The 14,657-nt window shown below is 39.0% G+C and overlaps 1 protein-coding gene across 2 annotated transcripts in view; it reads left to right on the forward strand.

Annotated features, from left to right (window-relative positions):
• ZC3H6 (zinc finger CCCH-type containing 6) overlaps positions 1–14,657 on the forward strand; it is a 63,004-nt gene that overhangs the window by 28,813 nt on the left and 19,534 nt on the right. The window contains exons 4-6 of one of the 2 annotated variants that reach the window (XM_081068356.1): positions 9,913–10,165; positions 12,953–13,086; positions 13,371–13,448. In XM_081068356.1, the coding sequence (XP_080924482.1) occupies positions 9,913–10,165; positions 12,953–13,086; positions 13,371–13,448 (465 nt within the window). The remainder of the gene's footprint in view (positions 1–9,912; positions 10,166–12,952; positions 13,087–13,370; positions 13,449–14,657) is intronic. The other variant, XM_081068357.1, reaches the window with a different exon arrangement.

Consider the following 14,657-nt stretch of genomic DNA (forward strand, 5'->3'; position numbering starts at 1 on the left):
CTTCATGTAGAGCTGAGTTTCAATCTGTTATCATTTTCTTGTAACCTGCGGGACTTTTAGTCTTTTATTAACATTTCTTGCAGTGCAGGCTTGCTGTCCATAAATTCTCTCAGCTGTTATTTGTTGGGAAATTGTTTCTTTCACTCCTATTTTTAATAACTATTTTGAGGACTTACAGAAACGTTGCCACAAGGGCCCCTGTGTGTCCTTCAGTCAGACCAGTGGTTAATGCTTAACCGCTTGTGGTTTTCTCTAACCTCTATTTCACCCCTCCTCTCCTCTTCCCAGGGTCTGATTTGCCTTTAAACCCACCTATTAAGTTCTTCATTTCAGTATTTGTATTTTTCACATCTAGAAATTATTTGATTCCTTTTTAGATCTTCAAAGTAATTTTTATAGTTTTCAGTTCTCTGCTGCAAGTTTCATGTCTTTTACTCGAAAAGAGCAAGCACAGATATTTTAAAATGTGTGTCAAATAAATCCAGTGTCTGGAGTCCATATTTCTGTTAGCTGTTGTTTTTGTGGTTCTCTTTCACGGGATTTGTCTCATCTGCCTGGGTGTTTGTTTTTGTCCTGTGTGCCAAGCAATGGTTTTGCAAAATGTCGTGCATTTTATGGCAATAATTTGAGGCCTCGGGGGATGTTCATTTTCTCCAGAGAGGACTTTCACCTGCTCCTGCCAGGTTCCTGGTGCCCTTCCCAGATTTTATTCCAGCGTCAGGACTCGAGACCTTTCCGGGCCAGCGATGACTTGAGGTTGGACGGCAGCCTCTGTGTCACATTTTGAGATTCCCCTCAAATTGGCAGCTGGGAGTTGCTAAGGTGTCCACTTTTTCCAGACTCTGGAACTCTCCTTGTCTTCCTGAGATTCCAGGGATAATGGGAAGTGCTCTGGATCTCACCTGATGCCGCTCACTCGGGACTGTGACCTGCTCCCTGCATGACGGTCCAGTGACCTTCACTCATTGTTAGCTCTCTGATGGCTACGGTGGCCTCGGAAAAAACACCTGTCTATCTTTATCTTCTGCCCTGTTTTTTAGGAGGGGGATGCTCTGATGGGAGAATGGAGCCTGCCGTTAGGCGGAGAGAAAGTCCGTGCCATTTCCCCCACGTGTTTACAGTTGACTCGCTGCGATTAGACAATGCCCTAGGTACACCCTAAAACCCCATTTTCTTAACTAACAGGGATCTGCTATATAACTTGTACAAAATCACAGGCCCACAACTGAATGTAGTGGTACCATCCAGCTAGGAAGTGAGAGGGCCTGCTGGGGCTTCCCTTTGAGCCTCCTGCTCCTAGTCCCAGGGCCGGGTTTGCAGAGATGGCGTGCAGCCAGCGGAGGAGTGGACTGATAACCAGACAGCACAGCGGTCAGAGAAGTCAGTGTTTTCTCTTATCACCTTCCCGGGGCTGTTACCTCCTTGCGGGACTCTGCTGGGGCACGTGTTTTGTTCCTTCTGAGTGAAGAACATGTGCGGCCAAGGGAGCCAGTCCAGCGCCAGCCGCCGCTCTGTGACCTGCTCCAATCAGGGCTTCCCCACGCTCACACGGTGCCTGGGACTCCGGGCCACACCAGCCCTCAGGAAGTGACGTGAGCCTTCCTGAGCAAAGCGGCCCTGGCCGGGGTCTGCCTCATTTGAGGGCTTTTAGCAGTATTTCAGCTGGGAAAACTAGGGAGCAGATCAATTGAAAGGGATACATCTATTTTTTTTAAAATTAAAGTTTATTGGGGTGACAATTGTTAGTCAAGTTACATAGATTTCAGGTGTACAATTCTGTATTACATCATCTATAAGTCCCATTGTGTGTTCACCGCCCAGAGTCAGTTCTCCTTCCATCACCATATATTTCATCCCTTTACCCTCATCTCCCTCCCCCCACCCCCCTTACCCTCTGGTAACCACTGAACTATTGTCTGTGTCTATGAGTTTTTGTTTCTCATTTGTTTGTCTTGTTCTTTTGTTGATTTTGGTTTACATACCACATATCAGTGAAATCATAGGGTTCTCTGCTTTTTCTATCTGACTTATTTCACTTAGCATCATACTCTCAAGATCCATCCATGTTGTCACAAATGCTCCTAAATCATCTTTTCTTACCGCCAAATAGTATTCCATTGTGTATATATATCACAACTTCTTTATCCATTCATCTATCGAGGGACATTTTGGTTGTTTCCCTGTCTTGGCCACCGTAAACAAAGCTGCAATGAACATTGGAGCACACGTGTCTTTATGGATAAATGTTTTCAGATTTTTGGGGTAGATACCCAGGAGAAGGATTGCTGGGTCACATGGTATTTCTTTTATAATTTTTTGAGGAACCTCCACACTGCCTTTCAAAGCGGCTGCACCAGTCTACATTCCCACAACAGTGTATAAGGGTTCCTTTTTCTCCACAGCCTCTCCAAACTTGTTACTATTTGTCTTGTTGATGATAGCCATTCTGACTGGGGTGAGGTGATATCTCATTGTGGTTTTTATTTGCATTTCTCTGATGATTAGTGATGTTGAGCATTTTTTCATATGTCTATTTGCCATTTGTAAGTCCTCTGTGGAGAAATGTCTCTTAGGTCCTCTGCCCATTTTTCAATTGGATTGTTTTTTTGTTCTTGTTGAGTTGCATGAGTTCCTTGTATATTTTGGATATTAGCCCCTTGTCAGAAACACTGTTTGCAAAAATCTTCTCCCATTCAGTTGGTTGCCTCTTTATTTTGTCGATGGTTTCTTTTGCTGTGCAGAAGCTTTTGTTTCATATAGTCCCATTCGTTTGTTTCAGCTTTTACTTCCCTTGCCTTCAAATTCAAAAAACGCTCTTTGAACCCAAGGTCCATAAGTTTAGTACTTATGTTTTCTTCTATGCAGTTTATTGTGTCAGGTCTTATGCTTAAGTCTTTGATCCATTATGAATTAATTTTGGTACATGGTGACAGGCAGCAGTCCAATTTCATTCTTTTGCACATGGCTTTCCAATTCTGCCAGCACCATTTATTGAAGAGGCTGTCTTTTCTCCATTGTATGTTTTTTGCTTCTTTGTCAAAAATTATCTGTCCATGTATATGTAGTTTTATTTCTGGGTTCTCAATTCTATTCCATTGGTCTGTTTTTCTGCCAATACCATGCTGTTTTGATTATTGTAGCCTTTTAGCACAAGCTAAAGTCAGGGAGTGTGATACCTCCTGCATGGTTCTTTTTTCTTAAGATTGCTTTGGCTATTCGGGGTCTTTTGTGCTTCCAAACAATTCTGATGATTTTTCGTTCTGTTTCTTTAAAAATGCCATTGGGATTTTAATGGGGATTGCATTAAATCTGTATATGGCTTTGGGTAATATGGCCATTTTAACTATGTTGATTCTTCCAATCCATGAGCATGGAATGTCTTTCCATTTCTTTGCGTCTTCTTCAATTTCTTTTAAAAATGTCTTAGAGTTTTCAGCATATAGATCTTTCACATCCTTGGTTAAGTGTATTCCTAGGTATTTATTCTTTTTGCTGCAGTTGCAACAGGAATTGTTTTTTGTATTTCTTTTTCTGAGATTTCATTGTTAGGATATAGGAATGCAATGGACTTTTGTACGTTGATTTCGTAGCCGGCAATTTTACTGTATTCATTGATTGTTTCTAATAGCTTTTTGCTGGAGTCTTTAAGGTTTTCTATATATAGTATCATGTCATATGCAAAGAGTGACAATTTAAGTTCTTCATTCCCAATTTGGATGCCTTTTATTTCTTTCTCTTGCCTGATTGGTCTGGCGAGGACGTCCAACACTATGTTGAAAAGCAGAGGTAATAGGGTAGAGCCCTGTCATGTCCCTGAACGTAGAGCAAAGGGCTTCAGTTTGTCACCGTTAATTATGAGATTACCTGAGGGTTTGTCATATATGGCCTTTATTATGTTAAGGTATTTTCCTTCTATACGTGTTTTATTAAGTGTTTTAATCATAAATGGATGTTGTATCTTGTCAAATGCTTTTCCTGCATCGATTGATGTAATATGATCTTTGTCCTTTTTTTTGTTTATGTGATGTATTACATTGATGGATTTGCGAATGTTGAACCATCCTTGTGTCCCAGGGATGAACCCACTTGGTCGTGATGAATAATCTTTTTAATGCATTGTTGCATTCAATTTGCTAGAATTTTGTTTAGGATTTTTGCATCTGCATTCATCAGAGATATTGGTCTGTAGTTCTCTTTTATTGTGTTGTCTTTACCAGGTTTTGGTACCAGGGTACTGTTGACCTCATAAAATGAGTTAGGGAGTACTGTCTCTTCTTCAGTTTTTCTGAAGGGGTTGAGCAGGATTGGTATTAGATCCTCTTTGAAGGTTTGGTAGAATTCACTAGTGAAGCCATCTGGTTCCGGACTTTTGCTTTTGGGAAGGTTTTGGATGACTGATTCAATTTCGTCACTGGTGATCGATCTGTTTAGATTTTCCAGTTCTTCATGGTTCATCCTAGGAAGGCTATATGTTTCTAAGAACATGTTTATTTCTTCTAGGTTATTGAATTTGGTGGCATATAGTCCTTCATAGTATTCTTGGATAATCCTTTGTATTTCTGTGGTGTCCGTGATGACTTCCCCTTTCTCATTTCTGATTTTGTTAATTAGTGTCTTCTCTCTTTTTATCTTAGTGAGTCAGCCAAGGGTTTGTCAATTTTGTTAATCTTTTCAAAGAACCAGCTCTCTGTCACATTAATTTTTTCTATTGTCTTTTTGTTCTCTATTTCATTTAGTCCTGCTCTGATTTTTATTATTTCCTTTCTTCTGCTGACCTTGGGTTTAATTTGTTCTTCTTTTTTTAGTTCTTTAAGGTGTAATGTGAGCTTATTTATTTGGGATTCTTCTTGTATCTTGAGATAGGCCTGTAATAATATAAATTTCCCTCTTAAAACTGCTTTCGCTGCATCTAAAAAAATTTTGGTAGGATGTATTTTCGTTCTCATTTATTTCTATGTATCTTTTGATCTCTCCTCTAATTTCTTCTTGACCCCGTTGTTCTTTAAATGTATGTTGTTTAAGCTCCATGTGTTTATGATTTTTCCTGCTTTCTTTTTGCAGTTGATATCCAATTTCAAAGCCTTGTGATCAGAGAATATGCTTGTATGATCACAGTCTTCTTAAATTTTCTGAGGCTGATTTTATGTCCCAATATATGGTCTGTGCTTGAGAATGTTCCATGTACACTAGAAAAAAATGTATAGTCTGATGTCTTAGGATGAAGTGCTCTGTATATGTCAATTATGTCCATTTCATCTAATGTGTCATTTAGGGCTGCTGTTTCATTATTTATTTTCTGTTTGGACAATCTATCCATAGCTGTCAATGATGTATTTAGGTCCCCTAGTATAATTGTGTTTTGGTCAATTTCTCCCTTTAGTTCTGTTAATAGTTGCTTGGTATATTTTGGTGCTCCGTGATTGGGGGCATAAATATCGATGACTGTTACGTCTTCTTGTTGTAAAGTCGCCTTTACCATTACGAAATGTCCATCTTTGTCTCTTGTTACCCTTTTCACCCTGAAGTCTGTTTCATCTGATATCATTATGGCTACACCTGATTTTCTCTGGGTACCATTTGCTTGGAGTGTCAATTTCCACCCTTTCACTTTGAGTCTATGCTTGTCCTTGTAGCTGAGATGTGTCTCTTGGAGACAGCATATGGTTGGGTTTAGTTTTGTGATCCAATCTGCTACTCTGTGCCTTTTTATTGGTGAGTTCAGTCCATTTACATTTAGGGTGATTATTTATACGTGAGGATTTCCTATTGTTCTATCTTTAGTTTTCTGGTAACACTGTGTCTCCATTGTTTCTTTGCCCTTTTGTTGTTGTCTATTATTTCTGTGTGGTGATATTCTATGATGTTTCCCTCTGTTTCTTCTTTTATTGCAGTATATATTTCAGTTCTGGATATTTTTTTTGAGTGGTTACCCTTAAGTTTATGTAAAAGAAAGTTTGATATTTAGAGTATTCCATTTTCCTCAGCACACCTACTTTCCCCATTCCCATATTCCAGTTCAGGCCTTTACTCTCCCCATATTTATATTTTGGTTGCCACAAATTGTCCCTGTTGACGGTGGTCTAATAGCCTCCTTTAGTATTTCTTGTAGTGCAGGTCGTGTATTAGAAAATTCCTTCAGCTTCTGTATGTCTGGAAAGGTCTTTATTCCTCCTTCATGTGTAATGGATATCTTTGCTGGGTATATTATTCTTGGCTCATAATTTCTCTCTTTCAATAGTTTGAATATTTGGTTCCACTCCCTCCTGGCTTGTAGAGTATCTGCTGAGAAATCTGATGATAATCTAATGGGCTTTCCTTTGTAGGTTACTGTCTTCTTTTCCCTGGCTGCCTCGAGGATTCTTTCTTTGTCGTTGATTTTAGACAGCTTCAATACAATGTGCATTGGAGAAGGCCTGTTGGGGTTGAGGTAATTAGGTGTTCTATTTGCTTCTTGGATTTGAGGATCAAGTTCTTTCCACAAGTTTGGGAAGTTCTCATCGACTATTTGTTTGAGTATACTCTCTGTTCCCTTCTCTCTTTCTTCTCCTTCAAGTATGACCATTATTTTTATATTGCTCTTTCTGATGGACTCAGAAAGTTCTTGTAGAGTTCTTTCATTTCTTTTTAAGTCTCAAGTCTCTTTCTTCTTCCATCCATGTCATTTCCTGGTTTCTATCTTTGATGTCACTGATTCTTTCCTCCATCTGGTCAACTCTACTGCCTAGGCTGGGTTTTTCATTCTTAATTTCTTCTCTTGAGTTCTTAATCTCCAGAAATTCTATTTGGTTCTTTTTTAAAATTTCAATCTCTTTGGTAAAATGCTCATGTTTTTCTTTGATTGTGTTTCTGAGTTCATTAAACGGCCTTTCTGTGTTTTCTTGCATCTCGTTGAGTTTTTTCAGAACTACAATCTTGATTTCTCTTTCCTTTAAGTCATATATTTCCTTATCTTTAAGTTCCTTTTCTGGAGACTTTTCACTTTCTTTCTGAGCTGTCTTGTTGCCGTGGTTATTCATGATAATTAATGATTTATTATTTCTCTTCCTAGACATCTACAGGAGTAGGTTCTGCAACAGGTTGATAGAAAGAGGTCTTTCTTTTGTTTTCCAGTACGTGTTGGTAGAATGTTTTATTTTCTCTCTGACTGCAGTATTTTTTTCTCTCTCACACAGTAGTGCTATGTTTTCTTGGCTCTATTCCAACTTCTCTCACAATGGGGTTATTCCCTGGGAGATGGGCTTCTCCTCTGTTAACAGTTCACCTGGGTCATAGGTCGCCATGTCCCTGTGGGTATGTGGAGAGCTTTTGAAGTTCCAAAGCTCTTTCTGCACCCGATTCAGAGCCCGCATGTTTCAGCAGTTCTGTTTACTCCTCAGAGATCCACCCAGATAGGTGGGGTCAGGGGCGGGGTGAGTTGTGAGAGGTGGCCCAGAGCAATGGCGGCGACCACCACCACAGCCGGTCCTGCTTCCACAGCTCCCTCCCCTTTGCCAGAACTAGTTGGGCTGCGAATCTGTGTCTGCAGACCACAGTTCTCAAAACTTCAAATATTCTGTTCTTTTGATCTGACACTGCTACTGTTCGGCTTCTAGCTCCGGGCAGGTTGGGGCCGGACGAGCTCTGGGAGGGTGGGGGGGGGCGGCTAGTCTCCGTGCCTAAGACTTCCAATCTCTGCGGCAGTGAGGGCTTAAACCACCGTTTTCAGCCTTCTTCCCTCAGTCTTTTCTCCGAGGTCTCTGCCGTGAGCGTTGGGTTCAGCCGTGCTATATGCTGCCCCCTCAGCCCTGTGGGCCATAAGCGGAGCCCTAGCAGTCCGAGTTCTTCCCTCTCCCATGCTGCGGTAGTTCAGGGATGCAGCGAGCTCGGAGCACTGAGCTAGGTCTGTGATCTGTGCCCGCGCGGCTCCGTCTCTGTACTTCTGTCTTCCCTCCTCCCTTGCTTGTGCAATTTGCTCACCTTTAGGTGAATTCAGTAGTGAGACTCTTCATCTTGCCTGTCTGCTGTGCAGGGAGTCCTTTGTGGAGTTATAGTTGTTCAATTTGTTGTACATTCCAGGGGAGATTTCCAGAGGCTCACCTCACGCCACCATTTTGTTGATGATACATCTATTTTTAAAAGTAAGAGTATGGAGATTGTGTTTGTAAAGGCCGTGAAAAATCAGAGAATTGAGTTAATACTAAGATTTAAAAACTTCTGTGACGAACAACTAATCTCTAGAGAAAAATTCCTAACCATCAACTGCGGAATCTTTAGTCATAAAGCGTTGAAATATATCATTGGTATTCATGCCATCACATTTTTTATAAAATGAAAAGTAAGCACTATTCAACTAATTAATCTTTAACTTAATCTAAGCAATTAATTTTTGTTTTATTTTTATAGTGGCTTTTTTTTTTTAAATATTTTATTGGGGAAGGGGAACAGAACTTTATTGGGGAACATGTTGTATGTACTTCCAGGACTTTTTCCAAGTCAAGTTTTTGTCCTTTTAGTCTTAGTTGTGGAGGGCGCAGCTCAGCTCCAGGTCCAGTTGCCGTTGTTAGTTGCAGGGGGCACAGCCCACCATCCCTTGTGGGAGTTGAATCGGCATCCTTGTGGTTGAGAGGACGCGCTCCAACCAACAGCCATTTGGGAACTCTGCAGTAGCTCAGTTCAAGGTGCCGTGTTCAATCTTAGTTGCAGGGGGCGCAGGAGTCGAGTCAAACCGCAACCTTGTGGTTGAGAGCCCACTGGCCCATGTGGGAATTGAACCGGCAGCCTTTGGCGTTAGGAGCACAGAGCTCCAACCACCTGAGCCACTGGTGCGGTCCCATGGTGGCTTTTTGAAAACTGTCCGAAACATTGCCTTTGGCTATAATTGTAAATCCCCATCTGAATTTCTGAAGTGAGAAGTTTTTTAAACTTTCAAAGTACTGCTTCAGACAAGTCAGAAATCGAATACAGAGTCTTCAAAATTTTACATTGATGAGCTAATTGATTTTCTTAATTCCTTTTGTTATATATTTTCTCTATAATAACTGAAAAAAACTTAATATTTTGCTGCATTTTATTAAAAACACATAGTCTCATGCTGTTGTCCTTACAGAGCAGTATTTTTATATGACATAAAATGAACTAAGCTGAAGGTAAATTATGGTCTAGGTTTTTCTAGATCCTCAAGTTGTAATTCTGTACAATTTTTTTTCTTATAGGAAATTGACAGAAGAACTAACAAAAATATTTCAGTGAATAGAGAGAGGTACACTTGAAAACTATCATTAAATAAACTTCTAGGACGAAAGTGTTTTCTTTGTTTTTAAATGCTTTAGTAAAGAAGCAATGAAATTAATACTATATATTGTAATAAAGAGTTCCTAATGAGTGATTTATTTACTAGAAGTCCTTCATTTCTACGGAAATCTCCATATTTTGTATTAGACCTCAGATAAAAACATTTTTCATAAGATTTTCCAGTTTTTTTTTAAATTAAATATAATATGCTTAAACATGTCTTTTGGGAATTTTTCAATGCTAGGAGAATATATGTGTTTTCTCCTCTCCCCAAGCTGTTTTCCTGTCTTCCCTTATTTTCAAAAAGACCTTTTCTGTTTTTGGAGAAGAAATTCACATATTATGGTACAGATTTTTAAGTGTCCTGTGTGTACAAGTGTTGAGACATGGTACATGGAAAACGAAAAGTGAATAAAACATGCTGACCAGCAAGGATCAATGAGCACTATGGGATTAGATAATATCAGAGTAGCATTTAGTTTTCAATAGAGTCCTAGATAGATACTGAGCAAGAGGCAGAAGTAATAACTATTTTTCCCCTTCTTTCTCCCGACTCTCTGGGGGAGGAGAGATGTCCTGTGTCACTGTCAATTCCTATATATAACTGAAAAGTCCTGGTAACGATTGTCCATTTTCACTTAGCGTGGACATATATCAGGAAGCTACCTGACATCAAGGAAGAGTCAACACAGCAAACAGTTTAAAAGCAGGGAATATGGTGAATACAGTACCTACAGTGATGACAACTTCGGCGCCTACAGTCAGGGGACAGAGGGCGATTTTGCCAGTCAGCTGAAACAATACAGACAAGCTAAAGAAACCTCCAGTACTGCTTTAGGATCACCGTTTTCTAAAGAGCCAGGGAAGAAACCAAGAATGAAAGGAATTCAGCAAGGTAAGTTTGCAGCTGTCAGTCTGTTTTTGAATATGAGAACCTTATTAAAACATGTAGCTATGGGAGTGAAAACTTAATTTCTTAGCCCTTTCTCTAGATCAGCTTATTCTTGCGTTTCTGAATTTGTTTTTATTTATTTTGTAGACCTTGAGGATAAAAATCCACAAATATTTCAATCTCATGATATTTTAATATTTGAATTAGAAAGATATCCTAATATTTAAAAAGTATAAAACATGTTTCATGCTATGTCCCGTCGCTCACCCCTTTGGTATGATAGAAGTCTACTGATAAAAAGTAACCTACCTTTTTCAGTTGTCTCTGTTACTCTATGGATTACTTTATATATTTTAGACCTGTGAGGACGGAATTCTGGGGAGCTATTCTATTTTTAGGCTTTAAAATGTGACAGTCATCTCTGTTATGCAAGTGTACTTAGTACTATGGACATCCTTCAAAGTTGGAAATAAGAACATAATCTAAAGAAATTTCTAGAGTCATCACTTATTCATCTGCTATATTGAGGCACATTGTTCCTGGAAAGATCAAGACAAGTTGCCATAGTAACCATGAGTCACTTGAGGGTCAAATCAACCTTGAGAGTTGGCCAGTCAGTGTGTCTGCTTCAAGAAAACTGGAGCAAGATGTGACTAAGGTTAAATAGTGAGCACGCAGCCCATCCTTTGTCATTGAGAAAGGAATCAGATATAAGTGAATTTGGTTATTGCCATGGCTTTATTTTTTCTTGATTTCCTAGCAACATTCCTTTGAAAAATATGAATCTAGACTTTCCTGAACTAAAGAGAAAGGAATTTATACATCTGCTACTGTAATTATTATATAAGCCTGTTCCTGGAGTCTAGACACAGTGGTGTCAGGGTCATTCCACATGGAATGTAGAGGCCTGGTCATGTCTTCCCAGCTGGGGTTTTTCCTTCCAGGCTCTCCCTGTTTGTTCTGTTACAGAACTGAGTACTGCATTTTATTTTTGATATTCGTTTTCCCCCTTGATTATGAAACTAATATATGGTCAAATGCAGAAAACTTTTTCTATGTGTAGAAAAGATAACCCAGCAAAGTTCAAAGATAAAACAAAATAATTTGAATCCCTACATCTAGAGAAAATTACCTATTACATTTTCAGTATACATTCTTTGAGAATTTTTCTGACAATGATTATTTTATTTTATTTTTTTATTGGGGAAGGGGAACAGGACTTTATTGGGGAACAGTGTGTACTTCCAGGACTTTTCCAAGTCAAGTGGTTGTCCTTTCAATCTTAGTTGTGGAGGGTGCAGCTCAGCTCCAGGTCCAGTTGCCGTTCCTAGTTGCAGGGGGCGCAGCCCACCATCCCTTGAGGGACTCGAGGAATTGAACTGACAACCTTGTGGTTGAGAGCCCACTGGCCCATGTGGGAATTGAACCGGCAGCCTTCGGAGTTAGGAGCACAGAGCTCCAACCGCCTGAGCCACTGGGCTGGTCCCTCTGACAATTATTTTTAACAAGAAAATATACATACTGTTGTAATTTGGTTTTTTCCTCCCTTAATTTTGAACTTATACTTATGTTAATGAGTAACTTTTAATGCCTGCATTGTACTGAATTAAATAAATAAACCATAATTTGTCTCACAAATTGTTAGGTTAGTTTGATAGTAATTATTTGAGACTTAAGTTGCATGAGTTTTTAAAAATTCTGTGATTAACCCTGCATATTTATACATATCTCAGAAGACATCTCGGCAAACATTTTTCTTAAGTATAAATTCTGAAATGCAGAATTGAGTCAAAAGTCATAACCACACATTTGAAGATATTTGATTCATACACCAATTTGATATCCAAAAAAACGATGTACCCATTTATAATACCCCTGCCAGTATGCAAAAATGCCAAACTCCAAATCCCTACCATGCTATTATTCTTTGAAGTGAAAATTGCTGTGTCATTTTTAAATTTTCATTTCTTTGATTTCTTTTAATGAGATGAAACATTTTTTTCATATATTTATTTTATGACTGTTTTGTAGGTTTAAGATAATTAGAAAACTTATTAGTTCAATATGACTTTGGTTAACTGAGAAGTCACTCTGTATTGTAACTTCCTACCCCAATATATAATTTTTGTAATTTGGATATCTTTTAAAATGCTTTTAAATACGAAGTTTTTCAAAAGTAAAAGACAAGTATAAATTTTATTTGGAGATGTTTGTGTGTGTATTAACCACTCAAAATTATCAGTAGAAACTCAATTTACTACAAAGTAGCCACTAATAACCTGTTTTTCCGAAAATAAGACCTAGCTGGACAATCAGCTCTAATGTGTCTTTTGGAATAAAAATTAGTATGAGACCCGGTATTTTTGCTCCAAAAGACGCATTAGAGCTGATTGTCCGGCTAGGTCTTATTTGGAGGGGGGGGGGGGAAATGATACCAACAATGTCTTCCTTAGAGATTAATATAATATTTAATTCTCTTTAAAAGCCTTGATAATTGCTTATTCTAAGGAAAATTGAAAAGAATCAAACTAGATTTGACTTCTCCAGCCATGTACATTCTATTTCTTGCCTGCCTTTTGTTCTTAACATCCCTTAAGAAACAAAAGAATAAGAAACAGTGCCCAGGAAATAAAATGTAGAGATTGAATTAATTGTTTTCATTGAATCTGAAGGGGGGAAAAATGTACTGTACATTATAGACTGTTTAAAATAAGCTGTCCTTTACAAACTAACACATTGACAGGTATGCTATTTTCTATAATATTTGAAGTACGTTTTAAACTTTTTTAGGTATCGAACAGAGGGTCAAAAGTTTTAATGTTGGTCGTGGACGAGGTTTGCCGAAGAAAATCAAACGCAGAGACCGTGGGGGAAGAGCCAGTAAAGGGCCCAATGTGTTTTCAGGCACGGATGACTTTCAAGAGGTACTGAGAGTTTATACTCAGTGAGGAGAGGGGCTTCTCTATCTTCTGATTTACTGCAAAGGAAGCACTGTGATTTGAATGCTACTTTCCTAGCAAATGGAAAACTTCCAGTTCAGATCTGATGAGTATAAATGAGTTCCAAAAAAAGAATTGTTGTTTTAATTAGTTACGATACTATTATAGAGATGCAGATTCGGGTGACTTGGAAATAAAATTGGTGTGTTTGAAAGTGCCTAAAAGCAAAAGTGATAAGTCTGAAAGCAGAAATGTTGGTTCCTCCCTAGGAGTCACCTTCCCCAGATGCAAATGGCAATAAAACGCTAGCAGCCCGATATGTAGCAGGGCCAAGAAGGGAGGTGGTGGTAAGTGAACTTACTTACTCGAGTTGAAAGCACTGTAAGAGAAGAAAAGGAAATATAAATGGTTAGGAAGATGAATTTATGACCCATGAATGTGATAGATATTGAGTAAATACATGTTGAGTAGAACTTGAACATAGTGACTTTCTGGTTTAGAGTGGTTCAGTTCCTATATTCTGCCACATTTCCACAGTGAGGTTTGGTTGAATTTACAGAGCAAGGCTGAGATATAAAGCTGCAACTTTGATTGAGAGCAAGGAGATAGCAATATATTATAACTGGAAAATGCTTGGTTTTCCAATCTCTAGGCTTCAAGATTATGGGCATAGATGTCTTCGTATATACTCCTTAGAATATTAATTAGGGAGATGTAAATAGGTGTGACTGTAAAAAGCTCAGATAAGCTTGTGAAACCCTGCACACGCTGCTCTACCCTCAGGTCTCTGAGTTAGCATTAATATATAAAGGTTCTGAGCAGCTGAGGCACTAAGAAGGTTGCTTTATGTTCCATGAGACAGCAGCTTGGGAAACAAGCTGAGGATTTCTGGGTGGTTATACGCTGCCTGTCCATCTTCCTATACCAGCAGACCTCTGGAATGTGCTGCTCTCCCTAGACCAAATTAGTGTGGTGCTTTGCTTCTAAGAAAGCCTCCTCCTATATCCATCTCTCTGTACCTGGAAAAATCAGCTTCTGGGAAAGCATGGCGTTGAGTAAATGACCGCCTGCCTGTGAGCTCGGGTTTGCTAATCAGTAGAAGGAGAGGACATATGGTATTAAATTAGCTCTAATGACCCCTTCAAGCACTAACTTTTTAGATGTTTACAGATGTGGGCTGCAACAAAAACATTCTGTGGTGTAGTAGAAAATCAGTAAGTTCTTTCTTTTGCATTCATCAGATTTAGACTTTTAAAATACATTATAAGATTAAAATATGTTACTGACTGCCTCAGTTTATTGGCTATCGTGAGAGATTTCTTCTTGTGATTCTGGAAACAAACAGGACAGTGCCAGAGCCCAAGGCAGCAGTCATGTTCAGGAGGGACTGGGGAAGGCCTGTCCAGGGCAAGTAGGCATGCTCAGTGGTCAGAATGTCCACCGCCAGTCCTAGCCTTTTCAGGGATCCTTGCATTTCCAAACTCACTTTCTTGAAAGCTCAAGGATGGTCACAGAACAAGCAATCTTTTGATGAATTCTAAAGACTTACTAATTCT

This window comes from Rhinolophus hipposideros, assembly GCF_964194185.1.
Source record: "Rhinolophus hipposideros genome assembly, chromosome: 12".
In the NCBI taxonomy this organism is placed as follows: Eukaryota; Metazoa; Chordata; class Mammalia; order Chiroptera; family Rhinolophidae; genus Rhinolophus; species Rhinolophus hipposideros.